The 17,566-nt window shown below is 35.4% G+C and overlaps 1 protein-coding gene and 1 long non-coding RNA gene across 2 annotated transcripts in view; one reads left to right on the forward strand and one right to left on the reverse strand.

Moving 5' to 3' along the window:
• The window catches only part of LOC117333399 (E3 ubiquitin-protein ligase ZNRF3-like), a 90,777-nt gene extending 75,294 nt beyond the window's left edge, over nt 1–15,483 (reverse strand). Inside the window, 1 exon segment of the mRNA XM_033892686.1 lies at nt 15,154–15,483. Within this exon segment, the coding sequence (XP_033748577.1) occupies nt 15,154–15,354 (201 nt within the window). The 5' untranslated portion in view covers nt 15,355–15,483.
• LOC117333400 lies at nt 10,230–11,060 on the forward strand. Its single transcript, XR_004533889.1, has 2 exons — nt 10,230–10,397; nt 10,553–11,060. It is a non-coding gene; the product is annotated as an uncharacterized LOC117333400 (long non-coding RNA).
• Nucleotides 15,484–17,566: the final 2,083 nt, after the last annotated feature.

A 17,566-nucleotide genomic window follows, 5' to 3' on the forward strand; every position in this document is an offset into this window, starting at 1 on the left:
TTTGTGACTGTGTCTAGTGTCCCTACCACAAGTTTGTGACTGTGTCTATATATAGACATACTGTTAACTGTGTCCGTGTCCCTACCACAGGTTTGTGACTGTGTCTATATATAGACATACTGTTAACTGTGTCCCTACCACAAGTTTGTGACCGTGTCTATATATAGACATACTAGTACTGTTAACAGTGTCCCTACCACAAGTTTGTGACCGTGTCTATATATAGACATACTGTTAACAGTGTCCCTACCACAAGTTTGTGATCGTGTCGTACTGTTCTTCGTCCCCAACAGTAGCTATAGGTTATTTAACATACATCATGTTATGTTTTACTCTACATACCATGTGCGCACTGTCACCATTAATTAGTATAGTTTCATTTTCCAACATCAAATGACAAAGTATTATCTAATATAATGTTAGGTTTTAGTCAGAAAACTGACCTGACAGAGAAAATTGTTGGAATTACTAATCTTCAGATCATTGAAGTTTTCTGGGTTTGGAAAAACTGTGCTTCAAATGACAGCTGATTAGCCATGATTTCAAAATGACAAATAAATATTAAAATATACATATTTAGTCAAAAAGATGTCATTTGGAGTTTAACTTAGTTGCAGTTTATACTTTGAGGAAGTGAGATATGACTATAAATGACATCACTGTAATTAGCTTGTACATACTTGGGATGTGCTAATGTCTTTTTTATAAATGACAAATTTAAATTTTCATAAAATGTGTATAAAAGGGCAATGTTCTTTTGAGGATCGAGAATTAACAGAGCGGCACCCGATAGGTTGTATAGTGCACTTGGTTGGATACAGGAAGACAGAAAGTTAGAGGGGGTGGGATAATGTATTACATAGGAGAGCAGATGTTGTACTGTATGGACCATTTAGCAATGAAGACCACCAACACCTGGTCACAACAACCACACCATCCTACCTATGTCTGTTTTACCTAATTCCTTTATTTCTATATCTGGAATATTTCATTTCCAACCATTTTATGACTTTATAACAATATATTGTGCACTTTACATTTTCAAATACTCGGCCACATCTGAATCACAATAAATCCATGCATTTTAATTAGCTAGCTCGTCATCACTGCACATGCAGTACAATAGGAAATGTTATCAATTAGATGAAGAATTTATGGAACAAATTAAATTATCAGAATATTCTGTAATTTAGATATCCTGAGATGCTTAGAGTTGAGCTTTAATTCTAGCTACCACGAGTCAATTTTTGTAAAATGAAGACCGAGGTACACCCGTATCCTACCCCGTCAGGTGTACACCTGTATCCTACTGTCAGGTGTACACCTCTATCCTATACCCCGTCAGGTGTACACCTCTATCCTACCCCGTCAGGTGTACACCCGTATCCTACTCCATCAGGTGTACACCTGTATCCTACTCCATCAGGTGTACACCTGTATCCTACTCCATCAGGTGTACACTCGTATCCTACTGTCAGGTGTACATGTCCACCTGTATCCTACCCCGTCAAGTGTACACCTGTATCCTACTCCATCAGGTGTACACCCATATCCTACCCCGTCAGGTGTACACCTGTGTCCTACTCCATCAGGTGTACACCTGTATCCTACTCCATCAGGTGTACACCCATATCCTACTCCATCAGGTGTACACCTGTATCCTACCCCGTCAGGTGTACACTCGTATCCTACTCCATCAGGTGTACACTCGTATCCTACTCCATCAGGTGTACACCCATATCCTACTCCATCAGGTGTACACCTGTATCCTACCCCGTCAGGTGTACACCCATATCCTACTCCATCAGGTGTACACCTGTATCCTACTCCATCAGGTGTACACCCATATCCTACTCCATCAGGTGTACACCCATATCCTACTTTTTCATAACTGCATTATAATATAGGATGTAACCTATATACATAGGTCTGTTATTTCACAACATATAATCCAGTTTGACTTATAAATGATGTATATACCTGAGCTTTACTGTATAATTTCTTTTGAACTTTGAAATATTTATCCTAAGCAGGTTGAATCATAAACAAATATTGTTCCTTTGAACTACATATTTTTAGTCTAGAAATGTATATCTATAATATGCTAATTAGAACCTTGATAAGTACCCAAAAGGGAAAAAACTGTTTTAAAATAAAACCCTGGAGCCCCCCGGGCTTCACGACTAACGCTTTGACACGATTTACAAATCATCTTATAGGCAGTCGAGGATCTACAGGAGCAAATGATGCATTACAAAGACTCTGATGCTAAAGTCGTGATTAATTCTGTAAATATCAAAATCAATCTAGATGGAACTTCAAAGAGGTTTATCAAAACAGCACATATTGTTTACAAAAGACTTTTTAACATGATAATAATGCAAGCATGAATAACTAAATTTATTACACACTGAAACAGATCTTTACAGATAGCTTAACAGCATTTGAATATGAATAGGACTCTACTTTTCACTTTGAATGATTTCACACAGATTTGTGTATCTTGATGTGAACTGAATTTTCACGTCAAGGTTTAACTAATAGGTATACTGAATGAACTTGATGTACACCTCTTTCGCTTTTAATAACTTTCTATAAAATCTGAAGTGCTGAATAAATTTAAATCCATATGGGCCACAAAAACTGCTGTTAAGAAAATAGAGACAGCTATTTTGTTTGTAAAGCTGCTAAGGAAAAGGAAACAAATATTTCTGTGTTTCTGTTCCAATTAAGGTTTTCGGTGACAATTCTATATATACGGGAAGGGGGGGGGGGGCACTGTTAACTGTGTCCGTGTCCCTACCACAAGTTTGTGACTGTGTCTAGTGTCCCTACCACAAGTTTGTGACCGTGTCTATATATAGACATACTGTTAACTGTGTCCCTACCACAAGTTTGTGACCGTGTCTATATATAGATATACTGTTAACTGTGTCCCTACCACAAGTTTAATTTGTGACCGTGTCTATATATAGACATACTGTTAAACAGTGTCCTTACCACAAGTTTGTGACCGTGTCTATATATAGACATACTGTTAACTGTGTCCCTACCACAAGTTTGTGACCGTGTCTATATATAGATATACTGTTAACTGTGTCCCTACCACAAGTTTGTGACTGTGTCTATATATAGACATACTGTTAACTGTGTCCCTACCACAAGTTTGTGACCGTGTCTATATATAGACTTACTGTTAACAGTGTCCCTACCACAAGTTTGTGACCGTGTCTATATATAGACATACTGTTAACTGTGTCCCTACCACAAGTTTGTGATCGTGTCGTACTGTTCTTCGTCCCCAACAGTAGCTATAGGTTATTTGACATACATCATGTTATGTTTTACTCTACATACCACGTGCGCACTGTCACCATTAATTAGTATAGTTTCATTTTCCAACATCAAATGACAAAGTATTATCTAATTTGATGTTAGTTTTAGTCAGAAAACTGACCTGACAGAGAAAATTGTTGGAATTACTAATCTTCAGATCATTGAAGTTTTCTGGGTTTGGAAAAACTGTGCTTCAAATGACAGCTGATTAGCCATGATTTCAAAATGACAAATAAATATTAAAATATACATATTAAGTCAAAAAGACGTCATTTGGAGTTTAACTTAGTTGCAGTTTATACTTTGAGGAAGTGAGATATGACTATAAATGACATCACTGTAATTAGCTTGTACATACTTGGGATATGTGCTAATGTCTTTTTTATAAATGACAAATTTAAATTTTCATAAAATGTGTATAAAAGGGCAATGTTCTTTTGAGGATCGAGAATTAACAGAGCGGCACCCGTTAGGTTGTATAGTGCACTTGGTTGGATACAGGAAGACAGAAAGTTAGAGGGGGTGGGATAATGTATTACATAGGAGAGCAGATGTTGTACTGTATGGACCATTTAGCAATGAAGACCACCAACACCTGGTCACAACAACCACACCATCCTACCTATGTCTGTTTTACCTAATTCCTTTATTTCTATATCTGGAATATTTCATTTCCAACCATTTCATGACTTTATAACAATATAATTGTGCACTTTAATTTACATTTTCAAATACTCGACCACATCTGAATCACAATAAATCCATGCATTTTAAGCTAGCTCATCATCACTGCACATGCAGTACAATAGGAAATGTTATCAATTAGATGAAGAATTTATGGAACAAATTAAATTATCAGAATATTCTGTAATTTAGATATCCTGATATGCTTAGACTTGAGCTTTAATTCTAGCTACCACGAGTCAATTTGTCACCTGTATCCTACCCCGTCAGGTGTACACCTGTATCCTACCCCGTCAGGTGTACACCTGTATCCTACCCCGTCAGGTGTACACCTGTATCCTACCCCGTCAGGTGTACACCTGTATCCTACTCCATCAGGTGTACACCTGTATCCTACTCCATCAGCTGCATATCCTACTCCATCAGGTGTACACCTTAATCCTATTTTTTCATAACTGCGTTATAATATAGGATGTAACCTATATACATAGGTCTGTTATTTCACAACATATAATCCAGTTTGACTTATAAATGATGTATATACCTGAGCTTTACTGTATAATTTCTTTTGAACTTTGAAATATTTATCCTAAGCAGGTTGAATCGTTACAAATATTGTTCCTTTGAACTACATATTTTTAGTCTAGAAATGTATATCTATAATATGCTAATTAGAACCTTGATATTACAGAATACATATTCACAATGGGCAAGAAACTGCAATTTCAAACATTTCTTGGAAACAGAATATATATCTCTAGTATCTTGGAAGCAATTTTATTAACTTTAACTTTCCTTGTGTTGAGTCTTATACCAGACACAGATTTAAACAACTTACCTTGTAGCATCGAGTCTTATACCAGGCCCAGATTTATACAACTTTCCTTGTAGTGTTGAGTCTTATACCAGGCCCAGATTTATACAACTTTCCTTGTAGCATCGAGTCTTATACCAGGCTCATGAGATTTATACAACTTTCCTTGTAGTGTTGAGTCTTATACCAGGCTCAGATTTATACAAATTCCACAACTTTCCTTGTAGCATCAAGTCTTTTGTCAGTATGAGGAAAACCACTAACTTGATAGCAAACTCACCTATTATACGCCAGTTGGGGGATTAATTGTTACAAAAAAAATAACCAAAATCGCTTAAACAGTAAATTTTGCAATACGTTATTTCAAGGGAAATTAATTTACGACAACGTAAATATCAATTTACTTAAAGATGTTAACTGAAAGGCTGAAAGCATTTTCTACCTAAAAGCTTCATTTTAGTCTATACCGAAAGTATTGCATCAATTTTTGATACTTTCCAACGTGCAAATAATATTTGTTTTTGCATTTGTATGATGTTTCATGACTAAAGAAATGCAACTTGGACAAAAAAAATTAAAAAGCAAAGTTTAAAGTGATTTGTTTGTTTTTTTAGTAAAAAAGCTATATCTCAATTGGTGTATATAGGCAAGCTTAAGCTTGAATATTAAAGTTGGTGATTTTCCCCAACCTTTTTATCTATTATATTTTATATAACAGGCTTTGATCTATACAACTTCCCCTAGTAGCTACACGGTACCAAGCACATTGAATAATTACCAAGCACATTGAATAATTAGCCATCGTATATTGCTCAAGTCATCGTATATTGCTCAAGTACTTTTTGAGCAATAACAATGAGGCTTTACCTAAAACTTATATCATGCCTGACAACAGCTTCAGCAATCATCAATGACTTGTAGTAAAACTGAGGCTTGGTTTATGCTCTCTGTTTGTAGCATGCTAGCATTGAGCAGGGGTATTATCTTGTAAGGATAAATGACACTGACAAACCGTGAAACAAGCTTTGTCTCATATGTCATCCATGCATTTTACAAACAATTTGAAATAAGACAAAGCCACACCAATACTTGATTGTCAGCGTGACAGATGTGACAATCGATTCTGTCCGACCAGAACCGTTATCTAGATCAAGTAAACTCTTGTGTAATGTGATACACTATTAAAAGCAAGAATTACCGACAACAGAACAATCGGAACAATCGTAAGTATCTAAGTTCATCTCTAAGGCTTTCATCTAATTTCATAAGAAATGTTGTGTTATAGACACAATTATATTTGATAAAGGTACTTGTAAACCGATGGGTAAGGAAATGGCCTCTCGGTAACCTACATATACGGTCGAGTGCAACAGTAGATGTAGCAGAATATACAGACACTCTATGTAGTCCACAAGAAGATCACAACCATAGGGAAATTTCAAAACAGTCATTAAAACTGATTATTTATAAATATTTATATAATTTTACAATGTAAAGAAATACCAGCATTTTCTTTGAAACAAAATACCTTTTTCTCCATCCTTATAATTACATGCAGCTGTGATACAAAACCCAGCATGTTAGCCATACATGGCCAGATGTCACTGGGTTAGTTACGTTTGACCTCAGTCGCAGAAACATTTTAACAAGACCTTACTCCAGGAAAATAAAAGACTAAAGGAGCCTACATTTTCAGTTTTCACAACACCTGTTAGATCAGATTTAACTTTCTTTGGGGAAAATCAGACTTTGAACAGCACTTACTTAATTTTTTTTAACAATAAATACTTGTGCAGCTGTTCCTCCAGTGTCAGGACTTGGACTGTACCCTATCATGATGTAATCGTACTCGAGACAACCAGTAGATAACCTCACTTGTAAATATAGTAGCTGGAGGCCACATCAACATCAGCAAATTAATCTGACAATGATTTTTTTACGGGTAGATTCTATATCCTCACCACTGAAGATAACATTTAACATTGTATTATCTACGTTTAAAAAAATTACCTCCCAGTTATAATTACTTTAATGCTCTAATGAATGATCAAAGTCAAAGTAATTGGTTATGTATATGGATTAGAGAGATATATCTGTCAAGATGTCATACGATTAAGATATTTGTATCTTTTGGGTGGAGAGGGGTACCCCCATCTGTCTATAATGATCCTAAGTAATATCTCAGTACAGTTCATGCCCAGTTATCCCATCAGTGTTAAACATTGTAAACAGGCAGCAGTAATTGGTTCCAGAAGATTTCAATTCTTGTTAATGTGATGAACACAAATTGAAATATTCAATTTCATCTGCATATTTATCCTCTCAGTCATAAAGTACAGAGCCTTTAACAGCCATCTGTCTCTGGTAAGTTTCAAGGGAAAAAAATATTAGCCCATACTCCTACTATATCAACAAGGTGTAACACTTCAAGATCAGACGATACATCGACTGTGGAACGGAAGTATAGGCTATTGATTGGTCGACAATCATAGTTAGTATTATTTACAGATCTAGAGCTGTCGACCAATCAGATTGCCCCTTGCATACCGGTATATACTGTTCTAAAATATACAGACTACTTCCGTTCCACAGTTGATACATTGGCGGCTATCATGACCGCTTTGATCCATTTTCTCATCATTAAATAATTGCCACACCACAAAAGAGTAACGTACATTGGTATTCAAGTACATTGTATTCTAATCCAAGGTACCTTACTGAAGTTTGTGTGCATTTGATATTTTAGTCAGATTGAACTTAAATTCAAATTGGATTGAATCTCACCCCCCACTTCCACCTTTTTGAGTGTTACACCTTGTTGTTATAGGTGAGAGACTTTATAATGAGTTAATTCCTGTAGACACTGACTTTATAATGAGTGAATTCCTGTAGACACTCACTTTATAAAGAGTTAATTCCTGTAGACACTGGCTTTATAATGAGTTAATTCCTGTAGACACTGACTTTATAATGAGTTACATTCCTGTAGACACTGACTTTATAATGAGTTATATTATGAGTTAATTCCTGTAGACACTGACTTTATAATGAGTTAATTCCTGTAGACACTGACTTTATAATGAGTTACATTCCTGTAGACACTGACTTTATAATGAGTTAATTCCTGTAGACACTCACTTTATAATGAGTTAATTCCTGTAGACACTGACTTTATAATGAGTTACATTCCTGTAGACACTGACTTTATAATGAGTTAATTCCTGTAGACACTGACTTTATAATGAGGTAATTCCTGTAGACACTGACTTTATAATGAGTTAATTCCTGTAGACACTGACTTTATAATGAGTTAATTCCTGTAGACACTCACTTTATAATGAGTTAATTCCTGTAGACACTCACTTTATAATGAGTTAATTCCTGTAGACACTGACTTTATAATGAGTTACATTCCTGTAGACACTGACTTTATAATGAGTTAATTCCTGTAGACACTGACTTTATAATGAGTTATGAGTTAATTCCTGTAGACACTCACTTTATAATGAGTTAATTCCTGTAGACACTGACTTTATAATGAGTTAATTCCTGTAGACACTGACTTTATAATGAGTTAATTCCTGTAGACACTGACTTTATAATGAATTAATTCCTGTAGACACTCACTTTATAATGAGTTATATTATGAGTTAATTCCTGTAGACACTGACTTTATAATGAGTTAATTCCTGTAGACACTGACTTTATAATGAGGTAATTCCTGTAGACACTGACTTTATAATGAGTTAATTCCTGTAGACACTGACTTTATAATGAGTTAATTCCTGTAGACACTGACTTTATAATGAGTTAATTCCTGTAGACACTGACTTTATAATGAGTTAATTCCTGTAGACACTGGCTTTATAATGAGTTAATTCCTGTAGACACTGACTTTATAATGAGTTAATTCCTGTAGACACTGGCTTTATAATGAGTTAATTCCTGTAGACACTGACTTTATAATGAGTTACATTCCTGTAGACACTGACTTTATAATGAGTTAATTCCTGTAGACACTGACTTTATAATGAGTTAATTCCTGTAGACACTGGCTTTATAATGAGTTAATTCCTGTAGACACTGACTTTATAATGAGTTAATTCCTGTAGACACTGGCTTTATAATGAGTTAATTCCTGTAGACACTGGCTTTATAATGAGTTAATTCCTGTAGACACTGGCTTTATAATGAGTTAATTCCTGTAGACACTGACTTTATAATGAGTTACATTCCTGTAGACACTGACTTTATAATGAGTTACATTCCTGTAGACACTGACTTTATAATGAGTTAATTCCTGTAGACACTGACTTTATGAGTTAATTCCTGTAGACACTGACTTTATAATGAGTTACATTCCTGTAGACACTGACTTTATAATGAATTAATTCCTGTAGACACTGACTTTATAATGAGTTATGAGTTAATTCCTGTAGACACTGACTTTATAATGAGTTAATTCCTGTAGACACTGACTTTATAATGAGTTAATTCCTGTAGACACTCACTTTATAATGAGTTACATTCCTGTAGACACTGACTTTATAATGAGTAAATTCCTGTAGACACTCACTTGATAATGAGTTAATTCCTGTAGACACTGACTTTATAATGAGTTAATTCCTGTAGACACTCACTTTATAATGAGTTAATTCCTGTAGACACTCACTTTATAATGAGTTAATTCCTGTAGACACTGGCTTTATAATGAGTTAATTCCTGTAGACACTGACTTTATAATGAGTTAATTCCTGTAGACACTGACTTTATAATGAGTTAATTCCTGTAGACACTCACTTTATAATAAGTTACATTCCTGTAGACACTGACTTTATAATGAGTTAATTCCTGTAGACACTGACTTTATAATGAGTTAATTCCTGTAGACACTCACTTTATAATGAGTTAATTCCTGTAGACACTGGCTTTATAATGAGTTAATTCCTGTAGACACTGATCATGACTTTATAATGAGTTAATTCCTGTAGACACTGACTTAATACTATCAAGACAATCAGTTATAGTGCAGGTATATTACCGAAATCCCAATTGGAAATTACAACACCTTAAAATGCCCTCCAGACGTATATAATTCTATTTTCTATAGTCTTCCATAAAATATCATTATAAACTCTACTTAGACTAAATCACAAATGATATAGACAAATATTTCATCATATATTTACTAGTGTTGGGACGATGATCGGAAAAGATCGATTAGCGATCGTTTATAGCATCTCGATGCCGATGATCGATGGCAAACATCAACAATCGATCATCGGCAAATATAAAAAGGTACCGAAACGAACGAACCTCCGTATATGTAATCGAACGCGCCCGTCAGGGGGCGTAACTCGAAAACATAAACAATGTACAAAGATGGCGGCCGATGAAGAAAATCTAAGGGAAATATACCCAAACCCAGGCTCCAAAACGAAATCAGATGTTTGGAAATTCTTCGGATTTTATAAAATTAATGATAATGAACCACCATCAAAAAAGAATTTGGATACAACGCAAGCTGTTTGCCGTCTATGCCGCAAGATTTACAGAAATACAGGTAAGTTCTAACAAGCTAACAAACTCGTACGGCAGACGTAACATGTGTTTCATTTGTAAACTCAAAATTGTATCAGCCGTTTAGAACGCTTGTCAGTTGTATATTTATTATCTTTGAACAAGCATCAACTTAATGTTTTCTTCCGTCGTTTTCAGGAAATACTACGAATTTCAGAGCCCATATTGACGGGGAACACAAATTACCATCGGGAAATTCCACACAATCGCGATCAGACAAAGTTGAAACAAAATTAGTTCAACCAACAATATTGGCTGCATTTGTCAAAAGATGTGATGTTGTATCAGGATCAAATACTGTATTGAGTCAAGAACGGAGAGGACGGGTCGATGATGCAATATATCAACTAGTATCTAGCTACCCTGGTAGCCAAATTGCAAAGACATTAAAAACAATAATTTCCAGGGAGATTTGAGTGCATGTATTGTATTTGCATTTGTGAGTTTTTCACCCTTGTACATGTTCAATAAATGCTTACTATTATTTTCTAGTCAAAAAAATGGTGTGTCAAAAATGTCAAAAACTGTCAATTGTCTAGTCAAGAATGTTTAGTTATTGCTCTGTTATACTAAATTGTTATTGTTTATCAGTTTAATAGCTCAATTAAGCTGTTTTCATTGTTAATAAAAATATTGTTTTTCTTGATTGTAGCTTTTTGTGATTGATGTGTCCTCATGATCAGTAATTAAAATTATTTTGAGAAATCCTCAAATCCCAAAAACATATAAAGTTGGAACACCCCTTTTCTATAGTGCTTAAAGGAACTGGTTAAGAGATTCATAAAGTGGCATTAACATATTAGAGACTTTATCATGTTCAACAGGAAGTTATGTTTCACATACTACAGAGGGGGTGAAGCATACACTACACATACAACACAAAATAAAGTAAACAAAGGCAGATCACTGAAAACAGTTTATTTCCATGCTAAGTTACTAATATTCAATGGAATTTTAAAGATATTAAAGTTATAAATGCATTGGAAAAGTAAACCGATTATTTCACCGATTATCGGATCGAATAGGGTATCCGATTCCAACCGATGATCGATTATGATTTTCAACCGATTTCCCAACACTAATATTTACATATGACACTAACTTTGCTATTCAGTATTTTTACCAGGACAGATAGTCCAAATATTTACTGGAGTGTTGTAGCTTAATGTTGAATATTTTCAAAATTATATATAAACATACAGTATCATAATATATTGTAGTGCTTATAATTATTTCTGTCCCTTTTTACAACTGTCAATATACAATTATCAGTCAACAATGTATATAATTAGTGCTTTTTGGCATAAGGCCTCATTATGACACCTTATAAAGTAATATAGCTTACTCACCATCAACCTAAATTATCTGGCTTCAATTAACAGTATAAATTGATTTATAATTTCTTCGCTCAATCTAATAGTCTTTATAAAACATTAGTCAGCTTCAATGCAGCTTGATATAAAACGAATTGTGCATAATTTGGATAAATATTGAAAATGAAAACATGCATGCATCTTACAGTTGTAATATGACTCTCATTAACATCTCGTGTGATGGAAATATTTTGTTTAAATCGAAGAGTTAACACCTGTGTGAGAAGAAAGCTGATGATACTGACAACATACAGAGATAAGGAAGCTTGTATAATGACTGATTATAATGACACCTCAAAGGTGATCCAATGCTCTGATCTCTTTGATCACTGATGCAGTCACCATCACGAAATAGGTGTTACAATCTAATTCTACAGACCCTGTATACACAGGTGACCCCAATGTAGGGGAGTGTCTCTCCTGGAGCAGTTGAGGGTGTGACTATAGGTCATATGATCATGGTTCACTCAGGTGTGACAAGGGTCAGGTCCAAAATAGTTCACCCGGGTATGACAGGGGTCAATTCATGCACAGCTCATGATCACTCGGATATGATGAGGGTCAAGTTAGGCACAGCTCACTCAGGTGTGACGAGGGTCAGGTCCAACACAGCCCACTCAGGTGTGACAAGGGCCAGGTCCAAAATAGTTCACTCAGATATGACAAGGGTCAATTCTAGCACAGCTCACTCGGTTGAGACGAGGGTCAGGTCCAACACAGCTCACTCAGGTATGACAAGGGTCAGGTCCAACACAGCTCACTCAGGTGTGACAAGGGTCAGGTCCAAAATAGTTCACTCAGGTGTGACAAGGGTCAGGTCCAACACAGCTCACTCGGGTGTGACGATGTCAGGTCTGACATGGCTCACTCCCACGAAATATACACCATCCCATTCATCCCCGAGACGACTACCTTCCCATTTGGATTTGATTTAATCTCTCATCCATTACCATTAGGTTAACACATTAGTCCCCTCATACCACGATACTTTCTCATTTACAGGAACTATAAAAAACTTCTACAGATATATATAACAATGTATCAATATTTTACCTGATATTTCAATTTGTCTACTAGACTGTATATTGAGCATCATAAATTAAATTAATAGATATATTGGGTACATTTGTCTCAACATTTCTTGCTTAACCATTTTACTAACAACTTTCAGATGTTATTTTATTTCTAAAAATCATGACTGCTATATATATGATGGAATATACAATTTCTAGTTATAAAATCAAACAGGATTGTTATTACCTGATTAGGTTCACCAAAACTATACTACACTGTAATGTTTGGCTTTAGTTTATACAGACAAGGCCATATTAAATAGAAACTAGCCATTTGTGCAAAATTATCTGATTTTATTTCAATATTCCTTCCTGAATCAATAAGAATTGTATTTAAAGCAATGCATCTGATGTTTAAATTATATACATGAATATGTGCAACTTTTTTAAAAGATTTTTTCCTTTAAAAACAAAAAACAAAAAAAATATTTTCATTCAGTGGTTAAAAGGTTATATTGCTTAACTCCAAAATTGTTTGAAAATGAGTTAAAACATCGGTTTCTAAAAAAAAAATTCATAAATGAGTTTGGATTTCTTTACGAATTATTTTCAATGAGAGAAATTATATCTAAGCTAGATTGAATGAACTAAATGGAATTTCTCTCATTGAAAATGTTGATTGTTATAAGAACAATGTAAATGTATATATTAAATTAGTATGCGGAACACTAGCTGTAAAGCACAACCGGTGCCAATGTCAGATAAAGGTTTTTGATGTATTCAGGGGTTTTTTTTGTTTATCAATATTTGTCAGAATGTTATTTTGTTGTCAATACAGTTTTAACATTATTTAAACAAAATACCAATGGTACATATATCCGCCTTTTACTATATTTATCACACAACTCTTTTATCTCGCCTGTTTAAAGACCAATTAAATTCTATGTTGTTACTGCATTATATACACTAATTATGAAGTACCATATATATAACGACCAAGGGTGTACACATGTATACATTCAATGTAAAACTGTATCATTTCTCACTCTGCATATCTCATAATTTTCTTTATTGACTGTGGACTACACAAGAGCTCTTTTGGTCATTCATTTATTTTGAAAGGATTCAGACCATGTTAAAAGATTTTTGGTCATGGTTAAAACATTATGACTTATATATTCAGTCATTGATGAGGATTCTCCAGTCATTTATTCATCTCCACACACTTTGTCAGGACTCGATGCCTTTCTTGTCTTATATCTCTATATATAACTAAAAACATTCTTTTTCTTAAAATAACAATTGCATTGTCAAACCATCATTCCTAAATACTAAATTTTACTTTTAACCAGTAAAATGTGTTTATTGTGGTAAAATTTTCCAAAAATAACAAAAACAAAATTTTAAACAAAACGTTTGGGCAATGATAGTGTCTGTTCAACCTGACATTGTTCATGTGTGACAATTTTCCTCACTTTGAACTAGGCTATTTTTGTTCTGTACAGGTGACATTGTTCACGAGTAACAATTTTCCTCACTTTGAACTAGGCTATTTTTCGTAGTGTATGTTGGAGTGTCATTTCTCACTACGCAAGGACTCACTTTGAACAGGACGTTTTGGGCCCTGACACAGGAATGTGTAGACTGTGAGATACAAGTGAAGCCCGGAGATACAGTTTATCCTGTCTCAGAGCCCTCCACTACAAAGCTATAATGGCCTCTAATCTCTGGTCGCCCGGAGCCAACCAGATATATTTTAGCTAATCAACTTCAAAGGGTCTGGTATCTACCGAGATCGGAGACCCTAGGTGTGTCAATAACGACAGCCTTACCTGTACGACACAGGTTAGTGTTTGGCCAAACCAGGTACACCGTTAAACAGAGGAAAGCAACAATGTATCTAAGTGAACTTTGTATTACATTCTTCTATTTAGTATACACCCAATTAATTATCTCTATACACCTGTGTCAATTAAAACACTAACGCTGTCAATCACGTGGGAAATATGCGTGCTTGTATTACGGCGATGGTAAACAACATACACACAGGTAGCCGTGTGGACACGTGCAGGGTCCGATAGACCTAGAGGGATAAAACAAAATGATGATGTGTAAAAGGTCTGCAGCCGTGTGACACGGGTATGGGGGGAGACGGAAATGTTGTACATTTAGTATACCCCAGTGACAGTTGTATACAACTTGACAAAACATAGAAAACACTCGACCCACAACTGGAGTGATCCCTCTAATACACACTCTGCTACGGTATGGGGTGTGTTTACGCTACCGGAGCACGGTCCCGGGGCAATACACACCAATACACATGGACGTACTCCCCTGGGGAGGGACTTACCTGTAAAACGTTCCCCTCGGCACTGACGGTCGACCCTGCAGACGTATAGTATCCAGAGAGTCTCTCAGTTTCGATAGCGTACTCGCCATTTTCAGTGCCTCGATGTAACACTATTTCCAAAATCGCCTTTTCTTTAATACCCATGACCAACATACAGAGAAGACTGAAGATCAGTGCTTCTCCTCTCATCGTGAAACACATCGCTTCCTTCTTCGCGGCATATTTCGCAGGTATATCCCAAAAATCCACAAAGAAGTAAAGCCACTACACACCTCTTGCCTTACGGAGCACCACAGCTCGTATGGCGGCATGCATCTAAAGAGTTTTCCAGTATTATCACGTGACTTTGCCAGGGTTTCCCCGCCCACAGCGATCGTCGTATGAATAATTTATTGTGGATCTCCCAACGAAAGCGCCACCTACAGGTGTTTCCCTGTGTAAATGGTCAATACGTACATATATTTCGTGCCCTAAAAAGAAACATCAAAGTCTCGATTTCACCTGTGTAGTAGATATACAGGTAACTCGGTGTATTGTAACGACAAAGAGGCATGGCTAGAGGTCTGGCGTAGCGAGAGGAAGTGTTGTATGTTGACAATAGGGTCATTGTGTTAGCTTTCCCTTGAATGACTTGTACCAATATAGGACATATACATAACACTTTAAATTCGAATGAACGTTTAATTAAAGATGTTAGAACTCTCTGGCTATTGTTAAGTGTACTGGTAACAGGTTTGAGATGAAGCTGGGCCATGCTCGTCGTCGCATCATCAGGTTTGGCAGGAGCGGATGCTGCTACTAACCCGAGTTTCCTCTTGCCCTGACACCAGGACCAGAGGAAACTCGGACTACACTGCTACCTACTCGTGTATCTCGGGTGTTCAGACAACTTAGACATTGATGGTATCTCATTAGAACAGACGATTATCTGCTTTGTTACCCATCAGTAATGTTTTAATGACTATACACAAGCAGAGACTTGTGTTGATAAGTCTCTGACACACGTCATAACGTAACTGAACAGTTTCCCTAATTATATGCAAATATGAACAATATCTAATTGTTAACCACGCAATGTATACACGACAATATTCTTTGTTCTCCGATTTGTCCAAATTGTATGGCACATCAATTACACATTATAAAAATAAACTTTATCCTATCTATTAACTGTGATAATTATTTAACGGTCGTAAGATGGTTTATGTCCGAATTGTGTTTGCAGCCCGATATGGCACATAACATTTACATATTATCTATAAGAAACCACAGTATCGACTAGGCATGAAATTTTCGATGATTTTTGAGTGGGTAATATACGGTTACCTGTATGACGTGTCTTTCATATCAACTAAAATGACATCAGTCCAATGCTTATATCAATACTTCCTGCACTCTTCGTTGTTTGTGTACACTCTAATACACTTTCATCAGAAATAAGTTATTCTAATTATCATTTTAATCACGCGTTACTGACAGATGAACAGTCCTTTTGACGTGCAGATCATGACGTAATAATGGTCACGAGAGTAATGACATTTACTGTCCGACAAATGCCATTCTGGCTTTTTTACGGTGACATATTTAATATCTGACCTGGTATATAAATAAGTACGTGGTTTCAGACATAATCATTACCCGTATCATCGTTTTCATATGATGTTTGTAAGTTTTCGCCTGTTTGTACTTTGCTGTTCCCTTTTTATTCAAACGACACAAGACAAAAGGACTCCGTTTTATATTATCAAACGAGATTTACACAAAACGAAAATTTACTCTTTCATTTGCTCTCTTCAAAATGGTATTTCGCGGAGTAGTGCCATTTGATAGCATTACACATTGATTGTACATGTTAAAACTCTATACTTACAGCAGTCTTTATTTGTACCATTGACGCATTTAACTTGCTGAAGTGGCACGTTTTCGTCACACAAAAAGTTGTAAACCACAAATTTGACCTCTCTTGTACACTAAGATTTTATATGTCTGCACAGATAAAACGGACCTGTTAATATGCACTTCTTTTTCGGTAAACGTTTTATTGTACAGCGAACTTTACAAATGAATGTAAGAGAAAATATATACATATATAAATATATAAACATGCATTGGTAAACTTCAACTGCTCTAAGTCAGAAGAAAATTATCGTATCCTTATAGAAAAAAAGACATTGTACAAAAGACTTGAAAACAGGTTGAAAAGACAATATAACAGACATGAAGGTAATATGTTAGATCTGATTCGTAAGAATAACCCAAAACAGTTTTATAAATATTTCTCGAAAACTAAAAGTAGGACAATGCAGTCTAATATAGAATTGGATGAATTTTATGCACACTTCCAAAATTTAAACAATGATGATTTTGGCAATGGTGACGTGTCTATTACGGCTGGTGAGACAATTTTCAACGA

The sequence above is a fragment of the Pecten maximus genome, chromosome 8 (genome assembly GCF_902652985.1).
Source record: "Pecten maximus chromosome 8, xPecMax1.1, whole genome shotgun sequence".
NCBI lineage: Eukaryota > Metazoa > Mollusca > Bivalvia > Pectinida > Pectinidae > Pecten > Pecten maximus.